This window comes from Amblyomma americanum, chromosome 1 (genome assembly GCF_052857255.1).
Source record: "Amblyomma americanum isolate KBUSLIRL-KWMA chromosome 1, ASM5285725v1, whole genome shotgun sequence".
In the NCBI taxonomy this organism is placed as follows: domain Eukaryota; kingdom Metazoa; phylum Arthropoda; class Arachnida; order Ixodida; family Ixodidae; genus Amblyomma; species Amblyomma americanum.
In genome coordinates, this window is record NC_135497.1 from 241,492,308 (window position 1) to 241,516,517 (window position 24,210).

General features: G+C 44.0%; 2 protein-coding genes across 2 annotated transcripts in view; both read right to left on the bottom strand.

Annotated features, from left to right (window-relative positions):
* LOC144114830 (alanine--glyoxylate aminotransferase 2, mitochondrial-like) overlaps nucleotides 1–6,405 on the bottom strand; it is a 46,777-nt gene extending 40,372 nt beyond the window's left edge. The window contains exons 1-2 of the mRNA XM_077648816.1: nucleotides 6,305–6,405; nucleotides 933–1,127 (exon numbers count right to left, since the gene is read on the bottom strand). Coding sequence (XP_077504942.1) covers nucleotides 933–1,127; nucleotides 6,305–6,382 — 273 coding nt within the window. The 5' untranslated portion in view covers nucleotides 6,383–6,405. The remainder of the gene's footprint in view (nucleotides 1–932; nucleotides 1,128–6,304) is intronic.
* A 1,726-nt stretch (nucleotides 6,406–8,131) lies between these two features.
* LOC144116246 (DNA-dependent metalloprotease dvc-1-like) lies at nucleotides 8,132–23,325 on the bottom strand. Its single transcript, XM_077650966.1, has 8 exons — nucleotides 23,005–23,325; nucleotides 21,685–21,845; nucleotides 19,303–19,408; nucleotides 18,369–18,413; nucleotides 13,319–13,393; nucleotides 12,673–12,922; nucleotides 11,826–12,469; nucleotides 8,132–8,269 (listed from the first exon to the last, which is right to left on the bottom strand). Exons 1-8 carry the CDS (start codon nucleotides 23,125–23,127, stop codon nucleotides 8,132–8,134), a joined length of 1,542 nt encoding a protein of 513 aa, XP_077507092.1. The 5' UTR covers nucleotides 23,128–23,325.
* Nucleotides 23,326–24,210: the final 885 nt, after the last annotated feature.

A 24,210-nucleotide genomic window follows, 5' to 3' on the forward strand; every position in this document is an offset into this window, starting at 1 on the left:
TGGCGCTAGGCGGCGATCGTTCGGCTAGGCATGCACGCACGCTGCCTAGCCGAGCATGGTGACAATCCACCCCGTTTCAAAGGGTATTACATTCCGTTTCTCGATGCGAGCACTGCGTTCTTCTTCGCTTTCTTCATCTAGTAAACCAAAGAGCTAACGCTCATTACTTCAACGTCTTCCAAATGGTGGCAGCTTTTTTTTTTTTTTAGAAGCGGTCTTGCCGTCCCGTGCCATTATGCATTCCCCACTTAATTACGTTCACCGATACTGGGCGCTTGTAACAGGCTTACAGGCGTTAGTGCGATGGAGCCACCTCAGGGTTGTACTGCATTTTTGCATTTTCGGCAGTTTATTTTATTTTTTAGTTTTTGTCGGGAGCTGTGGGGCATTTTATAGATTGACCTTCGGGTAACCCGGTCATTTCTTCCGTTCCATTGAACACCAAATTAATGAGGTTTTACTAGCCAGCATGTTATTTTTTTGTTCTCAGCCAAGTCATTTAATGAATTTCATTTTGCATGACCACATTACAGGTTGGATACTGTTATGCTGTCTGATCAAGTAGTATACATTTCTGTGCACATAGTTTTGTCTATTTCAGTTGCAAAGACCAGACATTATTTTTTTTTAAATAAGAGCAATATTTGCTTATTTATCATTTTATGAAATATTTTTTAGTGCTGAATAGATATTCGATCCGATATTTGAAACCATTTTTTCTTCATATTCGTATTCGATTCATATTCGAAGATTTCAGAACTTGCACACACTTAATAATTATTTATTTAGTGGTCGTAGGGGCATACCACGGGAAGATCCACACATACTAATGTTTAATGCATCATTTCACAGAAGAAAAATGCAAGTAAAAATTTGGTGTCTACAGTCTTTTAACAGTGCCACAAGAGGAGCCAGAGAAGACTGATGAATACCTGGATGCTCTCTGCAAAGAACGCTGCCACCTTCTTCTTTGACACGCTCTGTTGCAGTACCTCACTGAGCTGATCAGCATAGCGTGAGGCAGCTTCACATTCTGTTCCACACGAACAAGTCCGGTCTGTCTGAACTGGGGAGTCGCGACACTTGGCGCCGCCCCAGACACCTCGATATGGGTCAGGATTCATTGCCTGGGAGAAACAGGCTTGCATATTAAATTTAGTGTCAACATGAGACTTGCTAATGAATTAACTTGTTCCTTTCATTCATTTTACAGGATGCTGTTTATCTTTTTATATTTTAAATAAATGTCAGCATTTAGAAAAATGCAAAATCCAAGGTTCTCTCTCTCAATATTTTTTTTATTATTCTGTCTCTCAAAAGGTTACATATTGTTTCTTAAATAATAGGTTATATATATATGTCAACCGTTTGTGGTCATGACATCTGACCCACAAGAGCTAGGAGCTATGGAAAAACCCATAGCTAGGTAAAAATGTTTCATGAAACATTTATTGGCAGCCCATCGTCATGTCTGTTGATTTTTGGTCAATAATTTGACTCGGTACACAAGCACTATCTTATGTGGAGGCCAAGCTGTTTGCTATGTGTCTGTAAGTAAAACGCCATCTCTTTTTAACCACTGTTATAATTCCTAGAGTGAATAAATGAACTCAATGGGTCTTTTGACGAAAAGGAATAATTGTTCTGCTCACCAGTATCATTTTCACTGTAAAAGAATGAGTGTGAATCAATGTCAAACGCTAACGATGCAAACAGCTCCATGATTGATCATGTCAAAATTTGAAAGCCAGGTTTGTGCTTTTGCTGATAGTAAAAAATAAACAAAAAAACTGCTGTGTTTTGTCATTCTATCAGGCGACAAAGTGACAGCAGTAGCTCTACCACTAGTGCCCACCTGGGAAACATTGTATTGGGGCAGCAGAGAGTGAATGGAAGTTATTTTCAATTATTATTGCAAGAGTTTTCATTTGTGACTTATCACAACACTGATGGAACGCCCACCAATGCTGGTTGCAACGCGATTTACCCTGGCGGAAGTCCCTTATATGATATATGCTCGAAGAGCCCTCAATAGATAACCCATGACCAACAGAAAAATAACAATGAGCCCAAAATTTAAATATTGAATGTGCTAAACGAGCTTGGTAGGCACTGCCTGATATGCAACAGCTCCTCCCAACCTTAGTTGAAACTTGAATAATGACTGCAAAGCATGAATACATTAAACCATGCTGTACACATGATTTTCACTGCTCTTTATGTACTATTCTTTACATGAGTCGCGATAGCAATAAAAAACAACATTAAATTTTCCCGCCTGGAGGACATTGATGGTCATGAAAGCATATGGTGTAATATAGAATACGCGGGCAAACGCATACTCCTCGGAGGCGTGTACCGACCACCCAATGCTCCCCCCGAGTATCTCGAAGTAATGCACGACTACCTCATGCAATGTACCAACTCACGATCCAAAATAATCATTACAGGAGACTTTAACTTGCCTGGAATCAATTGGTCAGACATGTCACACGACAACAAGGAAGTGAAAAGCGCTGAAATGTTGTTACTAAGTACCTTTAGTTTTTCATTAAAACAATTAGTAACTTCTGATACTCGTACTGTCGGGTGTTGCTCTTCTCTACTCGACCTTATGCTTGTTAGCAATTCACTTCAAGATTGTTCCGTAAATGTAGCTCATGGAATCTCAGATCATAAGATGTTAATCCTAGCATGTCCGTTGCATGTTTCAACTAAGACTGTGAAACCATCTGTCACTTTTGTTAAAGATTACGAGCGGGCAGATGACACTTCTGTTTTTGCTCGCCTGGAATCTTGTTACCCAGCATTTGAAGCACTCAATGACGTATGTGAAATGTGGTCCTATTTCAAAAAAACTGTTCACTTCTGCGAAAAGCAGTACATTCCTTTGAGGAAAAAACGTGTGAACCGAGAATATCCGTGGATAACGCGAGAAATTATCCATCTGAAAAGAAAGATTAAGCGGCGGTGCAAGCGTTGCCTATCAAGCAACCTTGCATGCCTTGTCAGTACACTCAAAGGTAAAATTCGAGCTGCGAAAACACGTTTCTTCTCGGAGACGTTACCGTCATTTATGAAGCATGACCCGGCAAAGTTTTGGCGCTACTTAGCATGCGAGCAATCCACAGTTTCTGAAATAAAAACGTCCAGTGAAACTATAACCAACACTGCCGCTATTGCTACCAAATTTAACTCGTTCTTTCAGTCTGTTTTCTCACGCTCGGTTTCAGGTGCTTCCCTTGATTCTTACTCCATCACTCATCCCATGTCAGAAATAAACATTAGTGAAGACGGCATTTTCTGCCTGCTGCGCAATCTAGACGTAAAGAAATCTCCGGGGCCTGATGACATCTCAAATAATTTCCTGAACAGATACGCCTTCTGGGTTTCCAAATATTTGTTCCGAATTTTCACTCTGTCGTTGCAAACCCTAACAGTCCCGGATGACTGGCTCAGGGCTAAAGTAGTTCCAATTCATAAAGGCGGTCCCAAAAATGAACTAAACAACTACAGACCGGTCTCGCTAACAAGCTCTACTTGTAAAATACTCGAACATATTATTTACAAAGCAATTATTAACCACTTAGAGGTTAACAACCTCCTCTACAGTAGGCAACATGGCTTTAGGTCGAAATTATCAACAACCACACAGTTGGCAGAGATAACGCACGATATCGCAAGCGCCCTTAATGTAAGGAGTCAGTTAGACGCCATTTTTTTAGACTTCTCTAAGGCATTTGATTTAGTTCCTCACCTAGATTTAATAACAAAACTGCAGGCTATAGGGATCGAAAACACTATCATTTCATGGGTTGAGTGCTTTTTGAAAAATCGTAAACAGTGCGTCAAACTGAAAAGTTCCGAATCTGATAATTTGGATGTCTACTCAGGTGTACCACAGGGTTCAGTCCTCGCCCCCTTATTGTTTTTAATATATATCAATGATATTTATCTATGCGTTGACCCTGAGGTACAAATTCGGCTCTTTGCGGACGACTGCGTGGTATATAAGGAAATAGACACCATTAATGATCAAATTAAACTAAATGAATCTCTATCGTCTATTCAGTCTTGGTGCACTAGGTGGGGAATGAGACTTAATGCCACCAAAACAAAGAGCATAACTTTCAGTAAGAAAAAAAAGCCACTAGATTTTTTATACACTATAACTAATGTTCCTGTCGAGAGAACTAATAACATTAAATACCTAGGAGTGACACTATCAAGCAATCTATGCTGGGAACAGCACATTAAAAACATATGTCATAAGGCCCAAGGTAAGCTGTATTTCCTTAGAAGAAGATTACGCAACGCACCTCCTAACGTGAAACTTAATGCGTATAAAACACTCGTAAGACCGACCTTAGAATACGCGGATCTTATTTGGAGCCCACACCAAAAATATTTGATAGGCAAGCTGGAACGTATTCAAAACCTAGCAGTACGCTTCATATACTCAAATTTTTCTAGACATTCTAGCGTATCTAACCTACTTCACAAAGCAGATCTTCACACCTTAGCACAGCGCAGAATAACATCAAGGCTTAAATTTCTGTACTTACTTTATTACGGTCATTTGAACATCTCAAGAGAAACATACCTCCAGGAACCATTCCGTCACTCTTCAAGAAATAACCATGAAAAAGCACTTCATCAACCCATAAGCCACATTAATGCTCATAAATATTCTTTATTCCCATCGGCTATTTTTTGCTGGAATAAACTACCACCGGCTGCTGTAAACTGCAACTCAATCGAATCATTCATAGAGCATGTTAACAGAGTTGAATCACTGTCAGTACCACCGTGATGAACCTATGTCGCCCAATTTCCATTTGTATTTTCTTTGCAATTACATGTGTTTCCTTTTCAACCCGCTAGTTTCTTCTCCTGGCTTTGACGTCATTAGTACCCTGTGCCACTATAGCGATGAAATGTTATTTTTGTACCCTTGTACTTTACGTATTCCCTTTGTTTTATATTCCCTCCTTGTAACCACTCGTGCATGGGCCCGAGAAGGGCCTGCAGTATCTGTAAATAAAAATCTGCAAGCATTAACACAAACTAACCTTTTCCACGACATAGCAGCCCATGACGTTCGGCAACATTGAAGGTATTCAAGAATGGGTAGGTGGTAAGAAAGCCAGTGAAGATTACAGCATTGCCTGTACAGTGAAGTGACTGGCTCCTTTTAGTGCAGTGAAGAGTTGAGTCATTTCATAGAAAAAGTCTAATTCATGGTTCTCAAACATCTTCAGTTTCTACAAAAAATTTTATGAGCTTTGAGTGTATTGGAAACAATGCTTCCCCTGAATACTCTTCATGAAAAAGCATTCAGTATTGAGAGCATCTAAATTTTGAAGCAAGGCACAAAACTGTGCAAGCAATATGCTACATATCATAACCAAACATGTTTTTTGTAATCAATGGTGATTGATTTGCCTTTCATCACAAAATTATTCCATGCTACACTGCCTAATTATCTGTCAGTTATATGCTACTAAATAACCAAATTAAGGTGCTTATCTTTCTTGGCTTAAATGTCATTTTGGTTTACTGTCCAAAAATCACATTGTGCATCAAAAATTTTTTTTGAAGCTTTATGATGCAGACTAGCCCGAAAGCCCGAACACTCTATAAAGCAACAAAACTCCATTTTGCCATATATAAACCTGCTACTCGACCACTGAAGTGGTCAAAGTATAAATATGTGAGTGTATTTGAATGCCTTAAAGACTTAGAAGTATGATTTTTGTTTTCAGAAAAAAAAAAAGAGCCTTTGAAATTGTTCCCTGCCGAACTTTTTCTTTGTATTTTGTCTACATCAAAGCATACAAGCAGCTGGTAGAAATAGCACCAACACCTGCTTCTGCTCTGTAGAAGATGTATCCACTGTCTGTAGAAGCTACAGGTTATGGTACTACTAAACAAAATCGAAAATTCTGACTGATAAATGCATTTGCAGTTTAGTATTGCTGCACACTGGTTGCAACAGAGAGGTGTGCAAACAGACAGAGTTTTTTTTATTCCTTTGAAAAACTGCTTCAACTACATGCACCTGAAGGTATGCTTGGTTAAATTATACTATCATGAATTTGTTTTATTTCCAAGCTCAGGTACTTAAGCAGTCAGAAGTCACACTGCTGCTTGAGGGAGATCCATGCGTTGAGTAACCAGACCTTACTCTCAATCTGAACAAGGCATAAGGCTCAGGCAGGCTGAACATTCAGGATCACAGTGCACCAGTCTCATATGCTCATGCTCTTTTATTGTGCTCCAATGTGACACATTATATACTCACATGGAATGTCCCAAAGCTAGATGGTATGTGGTGCTTGTAGTTGCCAACACCACACAGGCTTGCACAGTATGGGCTCATTCCATGGTAGGCATTCCTGCGTGAACAATACTGGGTGTTTGCAAATACTGATGAGATTCAAGCCCTCACACAGCAGAACACCTCACTAGTGTAGATGAAGTTAGTACTTGTACTCGCCTAATCCCTCTGTGCGTACCAGAACTTAGTTATCTTAATCCATTAAATACAGCAACCAATAGTGAGGTGCATTATCCCACCCTAAAGAATGGCAAATAATTTCAAAACAAGACTGCATCCTAAAGTCTTTATCATTGCACAATAATTCCTTCCGCAAAACAAACTCTCTTTTTACGTGTTCACACTATACAAGCAATTTTGTATAGAGCAAAGAGGATAAAAAACGACATGTATTGTGCAATTATAAAGGCAGCAATGCTGCTTGAGGAGAACTTATGTAAGCGATGCTGGTGCATTTCCAGATTGAGAGATGAGCACAACTGAAACCACAGAAAAGAAAGAGAGGAGACACAGATAACACTTTAGACAGTGTCACCCGTGCCTCTTCTTTGAGGTCGAAAAGTAATATAACTTTTTATCTCGTAATCAGACACGGAAGTGCTCATAATAGCTGACAGTGTTTCCAGTTGAAACAATACATGGAAGTGTTCAATTAGAAAGCAGCAAAACATGAAAAATACTTCTCATTTTGCAATTTCTGAAAAAGCTGCTGATATATAGTACATTTTCAAGCGCTATAAAAAAAAGGGTATTTTCAGATATTTTCCCACATCATCATTTGCTTTCACGCGCACTGATGTTCTGGCTGCCAGCTTGCGCTGTCATTGTCTCTTGCAGCAAGTACAAGATGCTGTAACCTCATGTCTCCACAGTATTTTTCGCAATATACTCAAAGCACAAAAAAATATTGCACCACCAGTTTCCTGCACAGTCAGACATGGGGTATGTGCCACTGTTTCATTTAGCAATGTGCGGCTTCCTAACTGCAAATACTTCAATACTGTCACCGAGGAACGGTTGACGTATGCAGGGCTGGTCTACTTATATGTGCAAGATGCTGTTGGAACGTGCAAGGCAGCAGGCAGCTCGAGAGATGAAGACGAGAAAACATCTAGCCCCGAGATGGCTCAAGGCTTGCCAACTGCCAGGTAACACAGTTTAGTCGCGATACGGTGCCACTATAGGAATTAGTAGTGTGGCATTACTCCCCCTATCTGAAAGACACCGACTCGGTGAGGCAGCAATGGGAGGCAGGACAACAAGGGTAGTCGCATGTGTCTGGCGTACGGTGTAGACACACGCAAGGGGCTAGCGGGCGTGGTATGGCTTCATCCGGGCGACATGGACAACTTCGGAGGTCGGCCGTCTAGAAGAGGGAACGGTTCCCTGTGGAAGAACTTCATAGGTGACTTCACTGAGCTGGCGGAGCACCTCGTAGGGGCCAAAGTATCGGCGCAGAAGCTTCTCAGAGCGCCCTCGCATGCAGATTGGGCTCCACACCCAGACTTGTTCGCCGGGCTGGTAACGCACATTTCGGTGGCTGAGGCTATAGCACCGAGCGTCGAGAACTTGCTGGTGCCGGATGCGCTCTCGAGCGAGTTGGCGGGCGGCCTCAGCGTAACGAACGAATTGGGCAGCACCCATAACAGAGGAGGTAGTGCTAGCTGGAAGCAGCACTGCATCCAGCATGGTTGTGGCTTCGCGACCATGTACTAAATGAAATGGAGTGAAGCATGTCATTTCCTAGACTGCAGTATTATAGGCAAATGTGACGTAAGGGAGTATGGCGTCCTAGTTCCGGTGGTCCGCGTCGGCATACATGGAAATCGTGTCGGCGATCGTCTTGTTGAGCCGTTCGGTGAGGCCATTTGTTTGAGGGTGGTAGGCGGTTGCCTTGCTGTAACTGGTACCGCTCAGGCGCATAACCTCCTGCGTAAGGGCCGAGGTGAACGCTGTTCCCCTGTCAGTTAAAACGATGGTGGGTGCACCGTGATGAAGCACAAGGTTTTGGATAAAAAAAGTTTGCAATTTCGTCAGCGGTACCACGGGGAAGAGATTTAGTCTCACAGTATTGGCTGAGGTAGTCGGTGGCGATCACAATGTAGCGGTTACCCAGCAAGGACTCCGGAAATGGGCCGAGTAAGTCCATGCCGACTTGATGGAAGGGGACCTGAGGCGGATCAATAGGCTGCAGTAGGCCGGCTGGCTTAGTCGGCGGCGTCTTGCGACGCTGGCACTCGCGGCAAGTTCTTACGTAGTGCTTCAAAACTGCAGCAACCTTGGGCCAGTAGTACTTTTGCCGTATTCGTGCCAAAGTGCGACAAAACCCCAGGTGATCAGAAGATGGGTCATCATGGCATGCCTGCAGAACTTCGTCGCGAAGAGCCATAGGCATGACGAGTAGATAAACAGCTTCCGTTGGCGATGTAGTCTTTCTTACACAGGATGTCGTCGCGTAAACAGAACGACGACAGTCCGCGTGAAAAGATTCATGGGGGAGACTGAGCGCTTCCTTCCAGATACTCGATGAGGGGCTGTAGTTAACTGTCGTCTCTTTGGTGTTGAATCAGAACGGACGTGGAGATGGCACCAAGAAAAACTGAATCGTTGCCAGGGTCAGCTCGAGGGTCCTCGATAGGAGCGCGAGACAAACAGTCGGCACCACTGTGCTTCCTACCAGACTTATAGATGATGGTGACATCGAATTCGTGAAGTCGAAGGCTCCAGCGTGCAAGCCATCCCGAGGGATCTTTGAGGTTCGCCAGCCAACACAGCGAGTGGTGGTCACTGACGACCCTGAAAGGGCGGCCATATAAGTATGGGCGAAATTTGGTCACTGCCCACACAATGGCCAGGCATTCGTTTTCGGTGGTGGAATAGTTTGCCTCAGATCGTGACAAGGTGCGGTTTGCGTATGTGAATATGCGTTCGAGACCATCCTGCCACTGCACAAGGACCACACCGAGACCGATGTTGCTGGTGTCTGTGTGCAGTTCAGTGGCGGCTGAACTCATCGAAGTGTCCAAGGATGGGCGTACTTTGGAGACGAGTTCGGAGGTCTTCAAAGGCCTTCTGTTGCTCCAGGCCCCAGAATAACGGTTCAGAATCTTTCGCGAGACGGGTGAGGGGCACATCGATCTGGGAGAAGTTCTGCACAAAACGCCGATAATAGGCGCAGAGACCCAGAAAGCGGCGCACGCTTTGTTAATCGGTGGGCACAGGAAAAGCAGCCACAGCGCCTGTCTTATCGGGGTCAGGGCTAACCCCTTTAGCACTCACGATGTGGCCTAGAAACTTCAACTCTTCGAAAGCGAAGTGATACTTTTCGGGTTTCAGGGAAAGACCAGCCGACCGAATTGCTCTGAACACAACGCGCAGGCGTCTCTGGTGCTCTTCGAACTTATCAGAGAAGATGACAATGTCATTCAAGTACACGAGACAGGACTGCCATTTCAGATCGGCAAGAACGGTGTCCATCATCCGCTGGAAGGTTGCAGGAGCCGAGCACAGGCCGAAAAGGAGCACCCGGAATTCGTACAGACCGTCCAGTGTAACAAAGGTGGTCTTTTCCCGGTCGCGTTCGTCCACCTCGATTTGCCAATAGCCACTGCGTAAATCTAGTGATGAGAAGTACTTAGCGTGGTGCAGCCGATCCAGGGAGTCATCAATGCACGGCAGAGGATAAACATCCTTTTTTTGTGACTGTTTAAACGTCGGTAATCAACGCAGAACCGTAGAGTTCCATCTTTCTTAGCTACTAGAACAACATAGAACAACAGGCGATGCCCACGGGCTTGTCGACGGCTGTATCACGTCGTCCTGGAGCATTTCTTGAACTTGGCGGCGAATGGCATCACGCTCCGAAGAGATCCGGTAAGGCAGCTGACATAATGGCTGCTGGTTGGCGCCGACTATAATTCGGTGCTTTGTGAGCGGTGTCTGCCTGAGGTCGAGGCAAAGCAGTCACAGAAAGACTGGATAACGCTTTCGAGGCAGCATTTCTGATGAGACGGGAGGTTCGGGTTCATGTCAGTTTTTATGGGAGTGGTCGGTGCCTCCACTGATGCCGAGGCTTCGGACAAATCGTGCTGTCCCGCGAATTCGCTGAGTTCTTCAAAATACGCAATAACTGTTCTGTCAGGCAAACACTGAGGTTCACAGCCAAAATCGGTCACCAAGAGTTCGGTTCGGCCATTGTTCAGCTCAACAATTCCGCGAGCAACACAGACTTGCTGACCAAGGAGCAGCGACATGTTGGTTTCAGCGATGCCATGAGTTCCGGTGATGTCGCAATCTACAGTAACAAACATGTTAGCTCTTGACAGGATCAATATGTGGTCGTCAAAGACGCGTAACTTAGTCCCGCATGGCTCGGGATCGCCGTCAACAGGGGGTTGGTTGAGTCGAAAATGACACGACCAGCTCCTGAAGGTTGATGACAGCACCGTACTCCCGAAGGAAATCCAAACAGACTATCAGGTATTTGGAGCACTCGGGCAGCACAGCAAAGCAACCAGGGAAAGTAGCACCGCGGATATGTATTCGTGATGTGCAGATGCCAATTGGTGTAACAACATGGGCGCCGGCGGTTTGGATCTGTGGTACAGACCAATGGGTCAGAAGCTTTCTGAGGGCCGTGGCTAACCGACTGCTCATTACAGAAGAATCAGCCCCGGTATCCACAAGTGTGGTCACATCGGGATTATCAGTGATTACTAGGATTTCGGCAGACACCAGTCAGTCACAGCACGTCGTTGTCGTTGAAGCAGTCGGTTGAGGTCAACGTCGGTCGGATTGTAGCCGCGGATTGTTGGGTGGAGGATCTTGATTTGATCCAATAGCGGCGGCCCTACCCCTGGGGGACGCCATCTTCAGTTTTCCCGATGTGGGGGCGCGCCTCTGAACTTGCTAGAAGGAATCTTCTTACGTTGAAAAAAATCTTATTGTTGGCTTGCATTTATAATTTTGTTTTTGTACCCTTCAATATACGAAGCAGATAGAATGTCATCTCTGTGCAATATTTGATGATGAACAAACCAGAGATCTTAGAAGAGCAATCACCTATAAGTGAGAAACATGCACCTTGTGGCATTCGTACAAAGGTGCACAATGCAGATAGAGTGCATTCAGGAAATTGCACTTTATATATACTATTTACAAGAAAGACACGATGCATCCATGTGTGAACAAATTTTTATTTGTTCTTCCATAAAAATTTTTAAGAGGTAGACAACAATAGCTAAGCTAGCTAAGCTTAAGCCTTATAAAATATTTATTTTGTACACTATGCATATAACCAATATTTATTTTGTACACTATGCATAAAACCAGCTAAAACTCTCAGCTGATTAGCACAATTTGCCATGGAAACTGATCAGTCATCTTGAATAAGGCACGTGTCTAAATGTGAATTTATAAACTTCTCTAGCAAGAAGTGCCCACAGACAGGACACTCAATCAGAGCTACAACACTTCTGGTGCTCACATTTGCTGTGGCACCCACGTCTGTACTAGTGAGCGAAGATGATGATGACGCGCTTGCTTCATCCAGCTTTCCAGTGCACTTTCCTTGCTCTTTCACTGTCATATCAGCTTCTGTTATAACACAGTCATCATCAGACTCGGTGTTAGAGCTGAAAATGTCAGAGCCGATTTCCTGGTCCAGAAAATCTTTCAGTGTTGGCCAAGTTGAATCTGATGGCTTCTGTGGTGCGGGTTTCACTTGTGTCTCAGTTACACACTTGCTCAGTGACTGGCCAGGTCCTGACACCGCAGAACTCCAGGATGTTGCTTCATTCGCATCAATGTGCAGCATCTGGCTGGAGACACCTCCCAAAACACAGTTGGATTCTCCTAGAAGCCGAGATTTGGAGGAACAACCACCAAGCCTGCGGCCTTCGCCAGTGAAGGGAACCACTTGGGGCCACTGCAGATCAGTGGCATGCTGTGGCAGGGTATGTACATTACTGGGCAGCTTCGTCATGGTGTTAGGAAAACTTGAGACATGTTTTGGACGGGTGCCTTGGTGACTTTGACTATCAGGTACAGAAACTGTTGACTTGACACTGTGTGGGGGTACGAGCGGGGCCCTGATGTCTGCTCCATCCATCAATTTTGGTTGCTTTGCATCTTTACAAGAAGAAAAAAAAAGATACATTTATAAAGCATTTCACTACAAAATAATGTCCGGTATCTACACTACGAAAGTTGGTATGGAAGATAGTTGTTGATGACCAAGCAAGAGAGCCAGGCATGCAGAAACAGTTTGCAGGGAAATTCAAAAGCTCCCATTCCACAGTAAGCAAACGAAACAAAATGCGAGGGCTGCTCACCATTTTTAACCGGCAAAGTACCATCCTTTCGCTTGCCCTTACTACCTTTGGGGTCTGGCTCACGTATTTTGGTGAACGTGCCACCACAGTTGCGCTGGTGGTCAGCCCACCAGCGATCATAATCAGATGGTGGCCGGTTCATGGCTCGCCTGACAATGCCAAAGAATGGAAATCGATGCTGGCAGCGGCCGTTACAGCGCCACCAGTGGGTACGGTAGTTATTCAGCTCCTCATGAAAGTTGTGGAACACCTGGCCAGGTTAAAAAAACATGAAATAATGTGTTTATATTTTCACTGTCTTTAGAACAACACAAGCACCAGAAGTCAGAACGTGGTGCAACCTTTTGTGTAGTCTTCATAATGCCTCCATTGTTTAACAGTGCATTAATGAACCTGCAGAAGCTACAGTAAAATAATGCAATGTTACCTGAAACTCAGCAACACTACACAGCACTTAACAAGGCTGGGCCACTTTCACATTTGACTGAACAACAACATTAGATAATGCATTCAAGTTGCTACAAAGGCAAATGCTACAACCAAGGCAGAAGGAGTAGATAAGTAATGCTTATTATAGTGCACAAGTAATTATTTCTCCAACAACAACATTTCTGTATCCATGAAACTAAATAGGCGGCCAACTCACAGTGATGTTTGCTCCACTGGCTTTGTTAACACGATCCATGTGCTTATGGAACTCTGGTCCATGAGCATCGTGATCCTGTGTACACACACACAAAAAAGAACAGCAATAAATATATTTATGCAGTGCCCCTGAAAGAGCTGCTACAACTGCCAGGATGCAGGAGCACTGAAACCATTTAATAAGTACATTATAAAAGGCGACGGTCAATTACAGATAAATCTGTGGTGCCGATGTATGCATGTGCACACACAAATTACTCCCAACCTACTGCCCACATTTCTAGTCATGCAAGTTTTAACAGTCAAATGCAATGCAACCAAACAAAGACATCAATGACAATGCTAAACTCTGGTAATACAGAAGCATGTCGTCATTTATGTTGCAAAGTCGGTAAACTATAGAACAGCGACATTTACGTGAAAAACCAATACTTCCCCCAGTAACAACTTTGTTGTGATGAAAAAGCAATCACAGAGATAAAGAGAGGACACAGAGCCACATTTGCTGCTGTCAGAGGCTGGGTGACAGCTTGCAGAGCACACAAGCGGTTACCACAGCTCAGAGTACCAAAGCCCACTGGACAGAGAAAGATAAGTCTCCCCGTAAACTCAGGAGAATTGCTTGATCACACTACTGGCAAGCTAGACTGATATAGCCATATAAAGTATACTATTTGTAGCAATACCAAAGCATTAGCTACATGCACATTATGCTTGAGAAGGCCTTCATTCTTCACCTTGTAAATTGTACTGCAAATGTTTTTTCAAGCACTTTGCCATAAAATTCCTCTGCAGAAGGGCCACCCAACAAAATTAAGCATTTAACTGAATTTATGAGGTTATTTTAGCACTTGATACTCTCTTTATGAGCTAATAATGCAAAGAAAGAGAAAATTTCTGAAGATGCCAACAACAACAAGAAAATTTTATCTTGAGGAATTCTCGTCCTTCTCGCAAAAGAATGTACTGGCAACAGATGGGCTAACACGTTCCGACACGAAACGAAAAGGGTTCAGCTTAAGTTAAGCACAACGCAGTGAGCCATGGAAAGAAAAATGATAGGTGTAACATTAAGAGACTGCAAGCGGGCAGAGTGGGTAAGGGAACAAACGCGGGTTAATGACATCCTAGTCGAAATAAAGAGGAAGAAGTGGGCTTGGGCAGAGCATGTAATACGAAGGCAAGATAACCGCTTGTCCTTAAGGGTAACAAAGTGGATTCCAAGAGAAAGTAAGCGTAGCAGGGGGCGGCAGAAGGTTAGGTGGGCGGGTGAGATTAAGAAGTTTGCAGGCAAAGGGTGGATGCAGCTGGCAAAGGACAGGGTTAATTGGGGAAACATGGAAGAGGCCTTTGCCCTGCAGTGGGTGTAGTCAGGCTGATGATGATGTTCTGACAGTGTTTTTCAAGGAGTACTATTGTTTATGTGTCATATATTACTCAATGAAAACACAGTCTACACTGCTGGATGAGACTACTGCAGGAATGCGTGTCTATTCTATCCTCACAATCTCCTCCTCTTCAAAACTCTAAGCATGACAGAGCGAGGCCAGGCAGACAACTTTGCACATGGCAGCTGTCAAGTCTTTTCACCTTAAACCTTCCTCCTCCTCTTCATTGAAGCCCATAAGAACTATCAAGGCTATGGATGGTAATGTCACTGATGACTATGACGAGCAACATTTTTACTCAAGTCAAAATTCATATAACTAGCTTTCACCAGTGGGGGAAAAAGAAAGACAGGCAGACTCATAAGTATCACTGAAGAAAAAATATTAACCAAAAACTCGTTTCAAACGCTACTTCTAAAACCAAACTGGAAATAAATGACTCAATTAACTCATCAAGAGCCCCATCTAATCTTTCGCATGAAGAGTAAAGGGATGACACAGACCCTGCGACTAACCTGACTGCAGCGTAGACATGGGCCATCAGTGTTTACATGCACTGCCTGCATGTCTGCAAGCACTCTGTGAACACATGCGAACTCTTACACATTTCACTTTTTCACTTTTCACCTCCTTCACTCTTCTTCCACTCCGACCTTCCTTCCTACCCTTACGGCGCGGTTCGGGTCCACCGGGATCTGACACTTACTGCGCCATTTCCTTTAAAGCTCAAAAAACCAATTTTTCCGAAAAATCAAATTTCACCGAAAAAATCACTATAACATTTCCAACATGCCCGAGGAAGGGGTAGTGATGTGCACATTCTGAAGCTCCTCATGATTAAATCTCGGCGCGCGTCGAGTACACAGACGACGGCGGGCGCCCGCCTTCACGAGCTCTGCATACGATGGCCGTACTGCCTTCGGCATATCGCCGACAAATGCACGGGTTAGTACAAAGTCTGTACGCGAAAGCGAAGCCGTCGCTGCAGGAACTGCGCTGTGCCCGCAGTACGAAGGACCCACAACGACGAGTGTGCCCGCAGTACGAAGGACCCACAACGACGAGAAGACGAAAACGATAAGAACCAACAAACGACCGAAGCAAGCACTCCGTCGGCGTCGTTTTTCGTGGTTAGGCCTAACGACTACGTAGAGCAAAAATTGGCACCGTAACCGGCGATATGAACTCTGCGGCGGCTTGTGCATTATGAGATGTGTATTGCTTGTCAACAAAACTCCAGTTGTTGACGGTCTTACGATAGAAAAATCAGGGTTGCGCTGAGTTTCGCCGCGGGTACGCTTATCTCGCTTTGAAATGCACCATCATTTTCTTCCGCGTTCGCTGTCTCCATAACGCCGTACGTCATCCCCGCGCTTCGCTGCCACCTCTTTCCGCGTTCGGGACGAAAGGCTCGGCATAGATGACTTTCGCGAGCTGTAACTACTGTACCAAATTTGAAGCAGCGGAGGGTGTCCAAGAACGGTACGAACTCGAAACCACGCGGGCGCAATGTGCCAACTCGCGGAGCATACCAGCCCCGCCATTTAAGATTGAATTTCGTTTTGTTTGAACAAGTTTTCAATCTCCCGTGCAGTTTGATTTAACGAGGTTCCACTATATACATTATATGGCTTCTTGTGCATTGACCGCGAGTGCGAAAGAGGTTCGAGCAGTCAGTTGCGGTGCGTCCGAAATTTCAGGCGCCCTTATACATTGGCTCTATGTGCCATGTCGCGGTGCCGCAATAAAGTCCGAATAATCAAGAGTCCAAATTTTCGGTTGTTGACTGTAACTGCATATATGGCAGTGAGCAGTAAGAAGTGCAGATAGTAACGGAATACGAGTGACATGCATGCAGGCCGAACGGCAGGAACTGGAAGTGTGGGAGTAAGGACAGCCTTCAATTTGAAAGGAATGCTACAGAAAACAAAACACACATGGCAACAAAATGAGACAAGAATGAAAATTCTACATGCTTGAAAGGCTTCTTTTTCCTGTGAATCCAGTGTTCGTTTTGAGTAACGTTCCGCTAAGGCAAAGATGCAAAATGTGCTCATACCTTATCACAGAAGGTGAAAAAGTGCCCAAAAGTGAAATCAAATTGGCCCGCACTGACTTGTGGTGCCCTCTTTGCACAGCTGCGCGAGCTAGTACTTGCAATGCGAGTGCAGCATGAGAGGTTGGCAATTTAACACGTGGGGAGAGATGCTATGGCGACGGCCAAGTGATGTAAAACAGAAGCAAGTGAAGCTAATCTGTTTGCGCCACCATGGGTTTGAATCCCATTTGAAGTTATAGGTATAGTAAGCTTTTTCACTTTCTTGGGAGGCTTCAGAGACCAACACTGACGGACAGAAATCGCTGCAGTGGGGGTTCTAATGCTAACGCATTTAAGGGGCTCTCAATAAAGTTGCGGTAAGCCTGAGGTGTTAAAGGATGCCGCTTCACAAGTATCCTCTAGCAAGAATTTTTTAAATGCATTTTACAGAACCTTAGTTATTTGTAGTCAAAATCTGAATTTGAATGGCTTTTGTGCCTTTTCCTTTCCTCTCATCACTTTTTGCATATTGAAAGGTCGCTGCTCCTCTCCACGCGTGGGAATTTCCCGGGAGGCAAGCTTCCTAATCCGCCACAGCGACGCAGCTGACTAGCCGCGGCCATAGTAGCTGCGCGACGTCTGAATGAATCTAACTAATAGCCATCTCTTCGCCGGCATACGCAGGAGCATGAAAAAGTCGCCAAAAAGGGCTCACCAACTTTCATGCAGGATTGTGGGTTTTCTGCTTTGCGTATAAGTGTATTATTATATAAGGCAAAGGTGTTCATGACAACAAAATGCAGTGGTTGAGTGAGTTTATGTACTCTCCTCAGAAAATGTTTCAAAGCACCTTTGAAAGAAAACCACACAAGACGGGAACTAAACTCACAACTGCGAGGTTTCAGTCTTGATGCACTACTGTCGCAACAAACATCGGCAAAAGTGCACTTGTAAAAAGTATGTTGCTGCTTTTGGGCATGTCATTCTCCAGAAGCATGACCAAGTATGGCAGACGCATTGTCTGTTGTATGAAACTATGCCCGACAGCTCTATCAAGAATAACTGTGCGATTCGTGGCTACAGCAATGGAACAAATTGTGCTTAGTTGCACAGTGGCACCAGTACAATCAGTAGTGCTGGACTGCAGGGTGGTGGTTCTGCACATCTTTCTGCAGCTTCGCATGTAATGATGCATTCCAAACTGAACATGCAACACCTCACTTAACTATCCATTTTACTACACTACTCTTGTGGCAACCTTGTCCACTAACATTCATAAAAGAGCAAAGCATTCCTTCTTAAGTGCATCCACAAATTCAGCTCATGGAACATTTAGTTCATTAGATTCAATTTCCATGGAACTAGCAAATGAGTCACCAGCATGATGTCAAGACCAGAGATATGTTCATCATACACCCACACACAGCAAGGTGCAGTAAGGTTATATTATACATAAAAGTGATTTTTTTTTTTTCATTGTAAGTTTTGCACCATGTATGGTGTGCAGAGGCTGGCAAGTAAAAAAACAAGACAGAAGTGAGAGGATGTGCACTATCCACTTTTTTTTTTTTGCAGCAATTTTTCCACAAAGAAAAAAAAAGCAAAAGAATGAAACAATAACGCACCATGTTGCCGTCGGTTACGAAGAGGTAGGCATGGATCATCTCGTGCTATAACAGAATAAAACCCGTAAATTAGTATATAAATGCAAAACAGTCAAGCCCACATGCAGTGGGCTCGACACAAACCTGACAGTCAATCAGATGGCGTTGGCTATAACCGAGTGGTGCGGCACATTCTTTAGTTGTTCATTCTATCAGATTCCTTTTCATTGCCCCAATACATATTTCTGACAGTAGCACCACCCTTGTTCGCAATAACCATGCATTCGTTATATCTGCGGCCGTTATAAGTGGGCTTGACTGTATTTAAAGAATTTGGGGATTACACCTGACAGCACAACATTTCACTGCTACTCGAGACTTTTCTGAATGTATATCTAGACAATAAGTCATGCACGCATATTGAAATCATGCACACCTTTTTAAAGTTACACTGAATGGAGAAAAAGTCAACACAAATTAACAGCTCGGTCACAAAAAAAAATTTCACAAGGAAGCAAGTGTGGTGCCTGAGCATGTGAGCTGCCATGCCCGAGCCATACTTACATCATCATTTGTATTACTTACAGCCATACTTAGCCATCATTTGTAAGCCTTTAGATGACAAAGTTAACACCCCCCTGTAAATTATACGCATCAAAATATTACTAGGTACATGCTGCAGTGGCTTAGTGGCTATGGCACACTACCCCTGGCACAAAAAAAATCAAGGCTGAATCAATTCTTCAATAGAAGCAGAAAGTCATGACCCAACCCTTGCTGGTCTTTTCTGAACATATCAAACAGTGCATACTTGAACAGCATGCCACATTATCAAAGCAAGCTGGCTGCTAACAGTGTGTTGCTTAGTTGCTTCAAGTTTACAATCAAGCACGATGAAAAAACTGGGTGGCAGGGTCACTCATGTCTACATATCCTGATGGAGGCAAGTGCTCACCAGCAACGTTTCCACCAGATCCTTTCTTGTCCTCAACTTCAGTAGGGGCTCACTGAGTTTCACGGTGCACAGTCCATCCCCTTCATATTCGCACAACCCAGCACAGCTGAAATGCATACACGAGGTCACGTTTCACTTCACCCTCTACCCATCAAAGCAATGCAAAGGCTGAAATACTTAGGCTGAGAAAGTAGCTGCTGCTCTCAGTGACTTGCATAGCTGGCAATAACTCCTACATTGAATAGCTAATTAAACTTGACCTGCAAGCATCGTTTAGGCAGAAAATAACTAAATGTGCATTAGCAGTTGGAAAGTCATCCATAGACCTGTCTAGAGCGTCCAAACTCTATGCCATCTGCGCTGGATGGATGGATAAGGCTGAACCCTTTAAATTGGGCAGTGGTTCAAGCCACCAAGCCATGACTTGTGAAATTTTACTCGTCTTGATTTTAGCCACCAATCAGATAACCTTCGCTTGGTTACTTCTACCCCCTTAAAATCTACTTTTCCTTCACTGTCCTTCAGCCCCACTGCTTTGCACTGTAGGGTGAAGCCCTTTACAGAAAAGTATCAAGTGTTCAGCCATTTCCTCCTCCTCTCCGCACACAACGCACAATGTGTCTATCTCGTGGTACCTGATTCTATATGTCTTAGTCCGCAAAACTCCCGTCCTAGCCTCAAACAACAAAGAGTTTCCCCACAATTATCACAGATATTTTCTTTGGCAACTTCCTGCTTACATAAAGATCCTGTATGTTCCCAGTGCCAATTTCGTCAGCATCCCTGTTTTCTACAGAGCTCTCTGTTTCTTTAACCTTTTTCTTAACCGATAATTGCTGATTTGCCCCCTTACTGCTGTCCAGATATTTGCTTGTCAATTTTCTAGTTCGCTTTCTCCATTCTGTGTCAACATTCCTTATGTACAGGTATCTGAAAACTTTCCTAGCCCACTGCTTTTCCCTCATTTTTCAATCACTACTCAAATGCTACCTTACTGCTAGCTTTTCTGCTCTCAAACGACGCCCATCCCATATCACCCTGTACCCCCTGATTTGGTGTATTGCCATGTGCTCCCAAAGCTAGCCTCCCTACGCAGTGTTATTTGATTTCTAACCTTGCTTGAACATCTGGTCTCATGCACATGACCGCATTGCCGAAAGTCAGACTAGGTACCATCACCCCTTTCCAGATCCCTCTTACCACTTAACAGCTATTGTAATTCCACATGGCCCTATTTTTCATGACAACTGCATTCCTGTTAGCTTTATTCATGACATATTTTTCATGCTCAATCAGCTACTCAGCACAGTTATTTATCCACACTCCAAGATACTTGTCCTCATCCACTACTTCTAGTGTGAACTCCTGTATTCTATGCTCGCCACCCTCATCATTAAATGTTATGACTGCAGATTTTTCCTTACTAAACTTGAGACCTAATCTACCTCCCTCTGTACCACATATGTTTATCAACTTCTGTAAACCTTCCTTGTTGTCAGCCATTAGCAATATATCATCGGCATATATTATTCCCGGTAATGACTGTTTAATCCATTCTCCTTGCTTGAAAAAAGAAAGGTTGAAGCCTAGTCCGCTCCTCTCCAGCTTGGTTTCTAACCCTTGCAGGTACAACATGAACAACACAGGAGACAGAGGACATCCTTGCCTGAGCCCCCACTGTATCTCTATAGGCTCTGATACAATTTTTTCCCATTTTATAAGCACTCTGTTACCTTTATATATATATCTTTTAAAATATTAATTACTCCATCTTCAACACCCAATGTGCCCAGTATGTCTCACAAATCCTTTTGAATAACGTTGTCGTAGGCTCCCCTAATATCCAGAAATGCTAGCTGCAGTACGCAGAGCGACGTCTAGCAGCAGCGCCTGATTCGATATAGCGCATGTCTGATGGTCAGACCATAATCAGATATGCAATATCTGGAACAAGGCATTGCCGCTAGACATCGCTCTGTGCGCTGTAGAGTGTAGACAGCACGGATTTCGAGCGCTCGACAGGTATGTTGATGACTGTACAATCTGTGCGAAGTGTAGAAGACAAATGTTATGGACCTTCAGATTTCAATAAGTACTGGTAATGGACAATGAATTAGTACATTATCAGTACTTCAGCTTGGGTGCAAAAGTGAAAGCTTGTTGAACAATGTCAACAAAAATTTATGGAAGTACTAGCTTCTAAAAAAATCTATAAATAATGCAAATTAGCCATATTAGAGCACAACACCCTCACAACAAAATTGCTGCTTTGGTATTTGTGTTTAGTCAAGTCAGACAACCGAGTGCTCACAGCATCCACTTGGCACATGCAAACCTAAATAATGCAGAAATTCATTAAAGCATAAAAAAAGTCATGCTCACAGGGTCATGTGCCAGTTCCAGGACACTGCAACCTGGTCCAGCTTGCCATAAAAGTAGGCCTCATTAAATTCAACAAAAAGTCTCTGCACATCTGGGTATGGGTCGCATTGCTGCCAAAATGGATCCACCACTGAGAGGTCTTTTCGCAATGAGTGGGTTGCCTGCAAACCAGCGCACAATTGAATAGAATAAATGAAAAAATTCCAATTTCATTATAACAGTGCTAAAAATGGCAAGCAAGCTGGTATGGTTACCGTTAACTGCGCGAAAGGACGGAACACAGCTAAGCGGCGAACTTCAAGTGAAGCTTGAAGCAACGCAACCGTTGTTGAAACAAAGAAGTGTGGTCAAACAGCGGGCAAAAAAAAAAAAAGTGCAATATCATCGCATCTTTTTTTTTACTGTACAGCCATGCTACGTGACTAACAATATTGCTTGACTCGCAATTTTACTAGTAACGCTACAGCACAACGCTTTGTGGGAACAGGGCAGAGAAACAAGTGCACGACGCACCGCAGCGTCTCGTGCATGCGAGTTGTTTCCCTGCGTCCCTGTCCTGTTTTTACACAGCTAAATGTTTCTAACACGTCCTGCTCAGTTTAGGCCTGTTCCACTCTCAGTATAAGAAATGGTGACTAGAAACACTCTTCGCTTTGTGGGCACAGGGCAGGGAAACAATGTGCACAAGACGCGAAGCAGCGCTGCGTCTTGCGCATGTAAATTGCGTTTTCCTCTGTTCTTGTCCCGTTTTCCCACTGTTAAACGTTCCTAATACGTCTTGCTCAGTCAATGACTGTTCCACTCTCGGTCTCACAAAAGGTAAACGCCGATTTGCCTGCCATCCACAACACGTGTCCACCGCAGTAAAACACGCTGAAAGACTTCTTGTCAAACGCCTTCAGTGGTTTTGACATGTGGTGCGCTTCGGACATGATAGCATAAACAAAGCATCAAAATCTATGCATACATTAGACACACAGTACGGTTAACATTCTGCGATGCAAAGAAACGCGAACTACCGCGATGGAAAGAATCGGGAACTATAGCGATGGAAAGAAATGGCGAACGCGGCGCCTACGCGGTCCGAATCTTTTGATCGCGCTTTTAGCAGAAGGGCAAAAAAAAAAAAGACGTTAGAGTCGTCCTAGAATGCATCACAGACGACTCTAGTGTCTTTTCGCTACCACCGAAGTAAAAGCGTGATGAAAAGAAATACGAACAGCGGAGTGCCTAGTCTCCGCTTTGTTCCCGTTTCTTTCCATCGCCCCTGTACTTGGTTTCACGTGCAAAAGTACTTCCGACACTAGAACCTGCACGTACCACAGATGTCGCTGCCGGCTCCTCGATGCTTGGTTCATTCAATTCCAGCAAACTCACATGATACGCATGTTCTTCGGCCATTTCCAGCGCAAGCTCCTCTTCATCTTCACTAGCCATGCTCATTGTCGAAACGCTGGTCGGCTACACGCTTCACAGGCTACGGCTACAGAAACTCAACGCGCTTCAGAGAAGCCAACAATTCTTGTTAATATAATCGGTCGTGGATTGCGCAGACCGCACCACCGCGCGCTACAATAGAGCCAGATAGAGCCGAAAAACTACACGCTACAGCTTGTACGCCATTCGACTACTCTCTGCCCGAATGCGCGCGCCTTCTGTTCTGCGCCTTCCCAGCATTCCTTGTGTCCCTATGCTTATTAATGCTTGCCCTAGAGGGATGCACGATGTACATGGATAGATAACTGGATGGATGTTAGAAGCGTTCGCCAGAGTAGTGACTAGTGCCATGCCTCCCATTGGCCACTCACTATAGAGTCACTGGTACTGGTGATTCTACCACTGACTGATCAGTTGTGCCACCACGCCCGGTATTCTTTTTTTAAAAAACCAAACTCTACTGACTTTCTTTTCCTTTTAAAGCCATAGAGTTTCTTAAATATTACCCAGAGAGAAATCTGGCGCCACGATCTCCAGCCACCGCGGAAATGCCGGGAAAACTAGATATCTTACTTGGTTTGGCTAGCGTTAGTCTTAAAACGTAACTACGACTGCCAAAATACGAATTTTTTCCTTTATTTCAACCTGGTCGAAATAACGCCGGCCCAGATCACAAGCAGTCAAGGACGGCTTCCAAAACGACTTAATTCCAATCTAGTCGGACTGGAACATGGATTGCCCAAATGGGAAGCCAAGTGGGCTAAAAAGTTGAATTCACGAGTCTAATTGGCTGTCCTCTCGAGCCTGTTAGTGTCTATTAGATTTCATTTCGATGCAATTGGAATGCCCAATTCGACTGAATGGTTTATTTTGTTTGAGACAGAGTGAACGCCGTGCACATAATAAATCGTTATTAATTATAACGCTGGCTCAGTTTGATGATGTTAGAGCTATACTAAATTTCCTGATTTCCACCGACTACGTTTGGGTGTTCTGCAGTGACTTGATGGATTAATTCCCATTTTGCCAAGTTTTCGTCGGTGACAGCCGATGCCAGTAATCTTTTCTGTACTTCAATTGCATCAAATG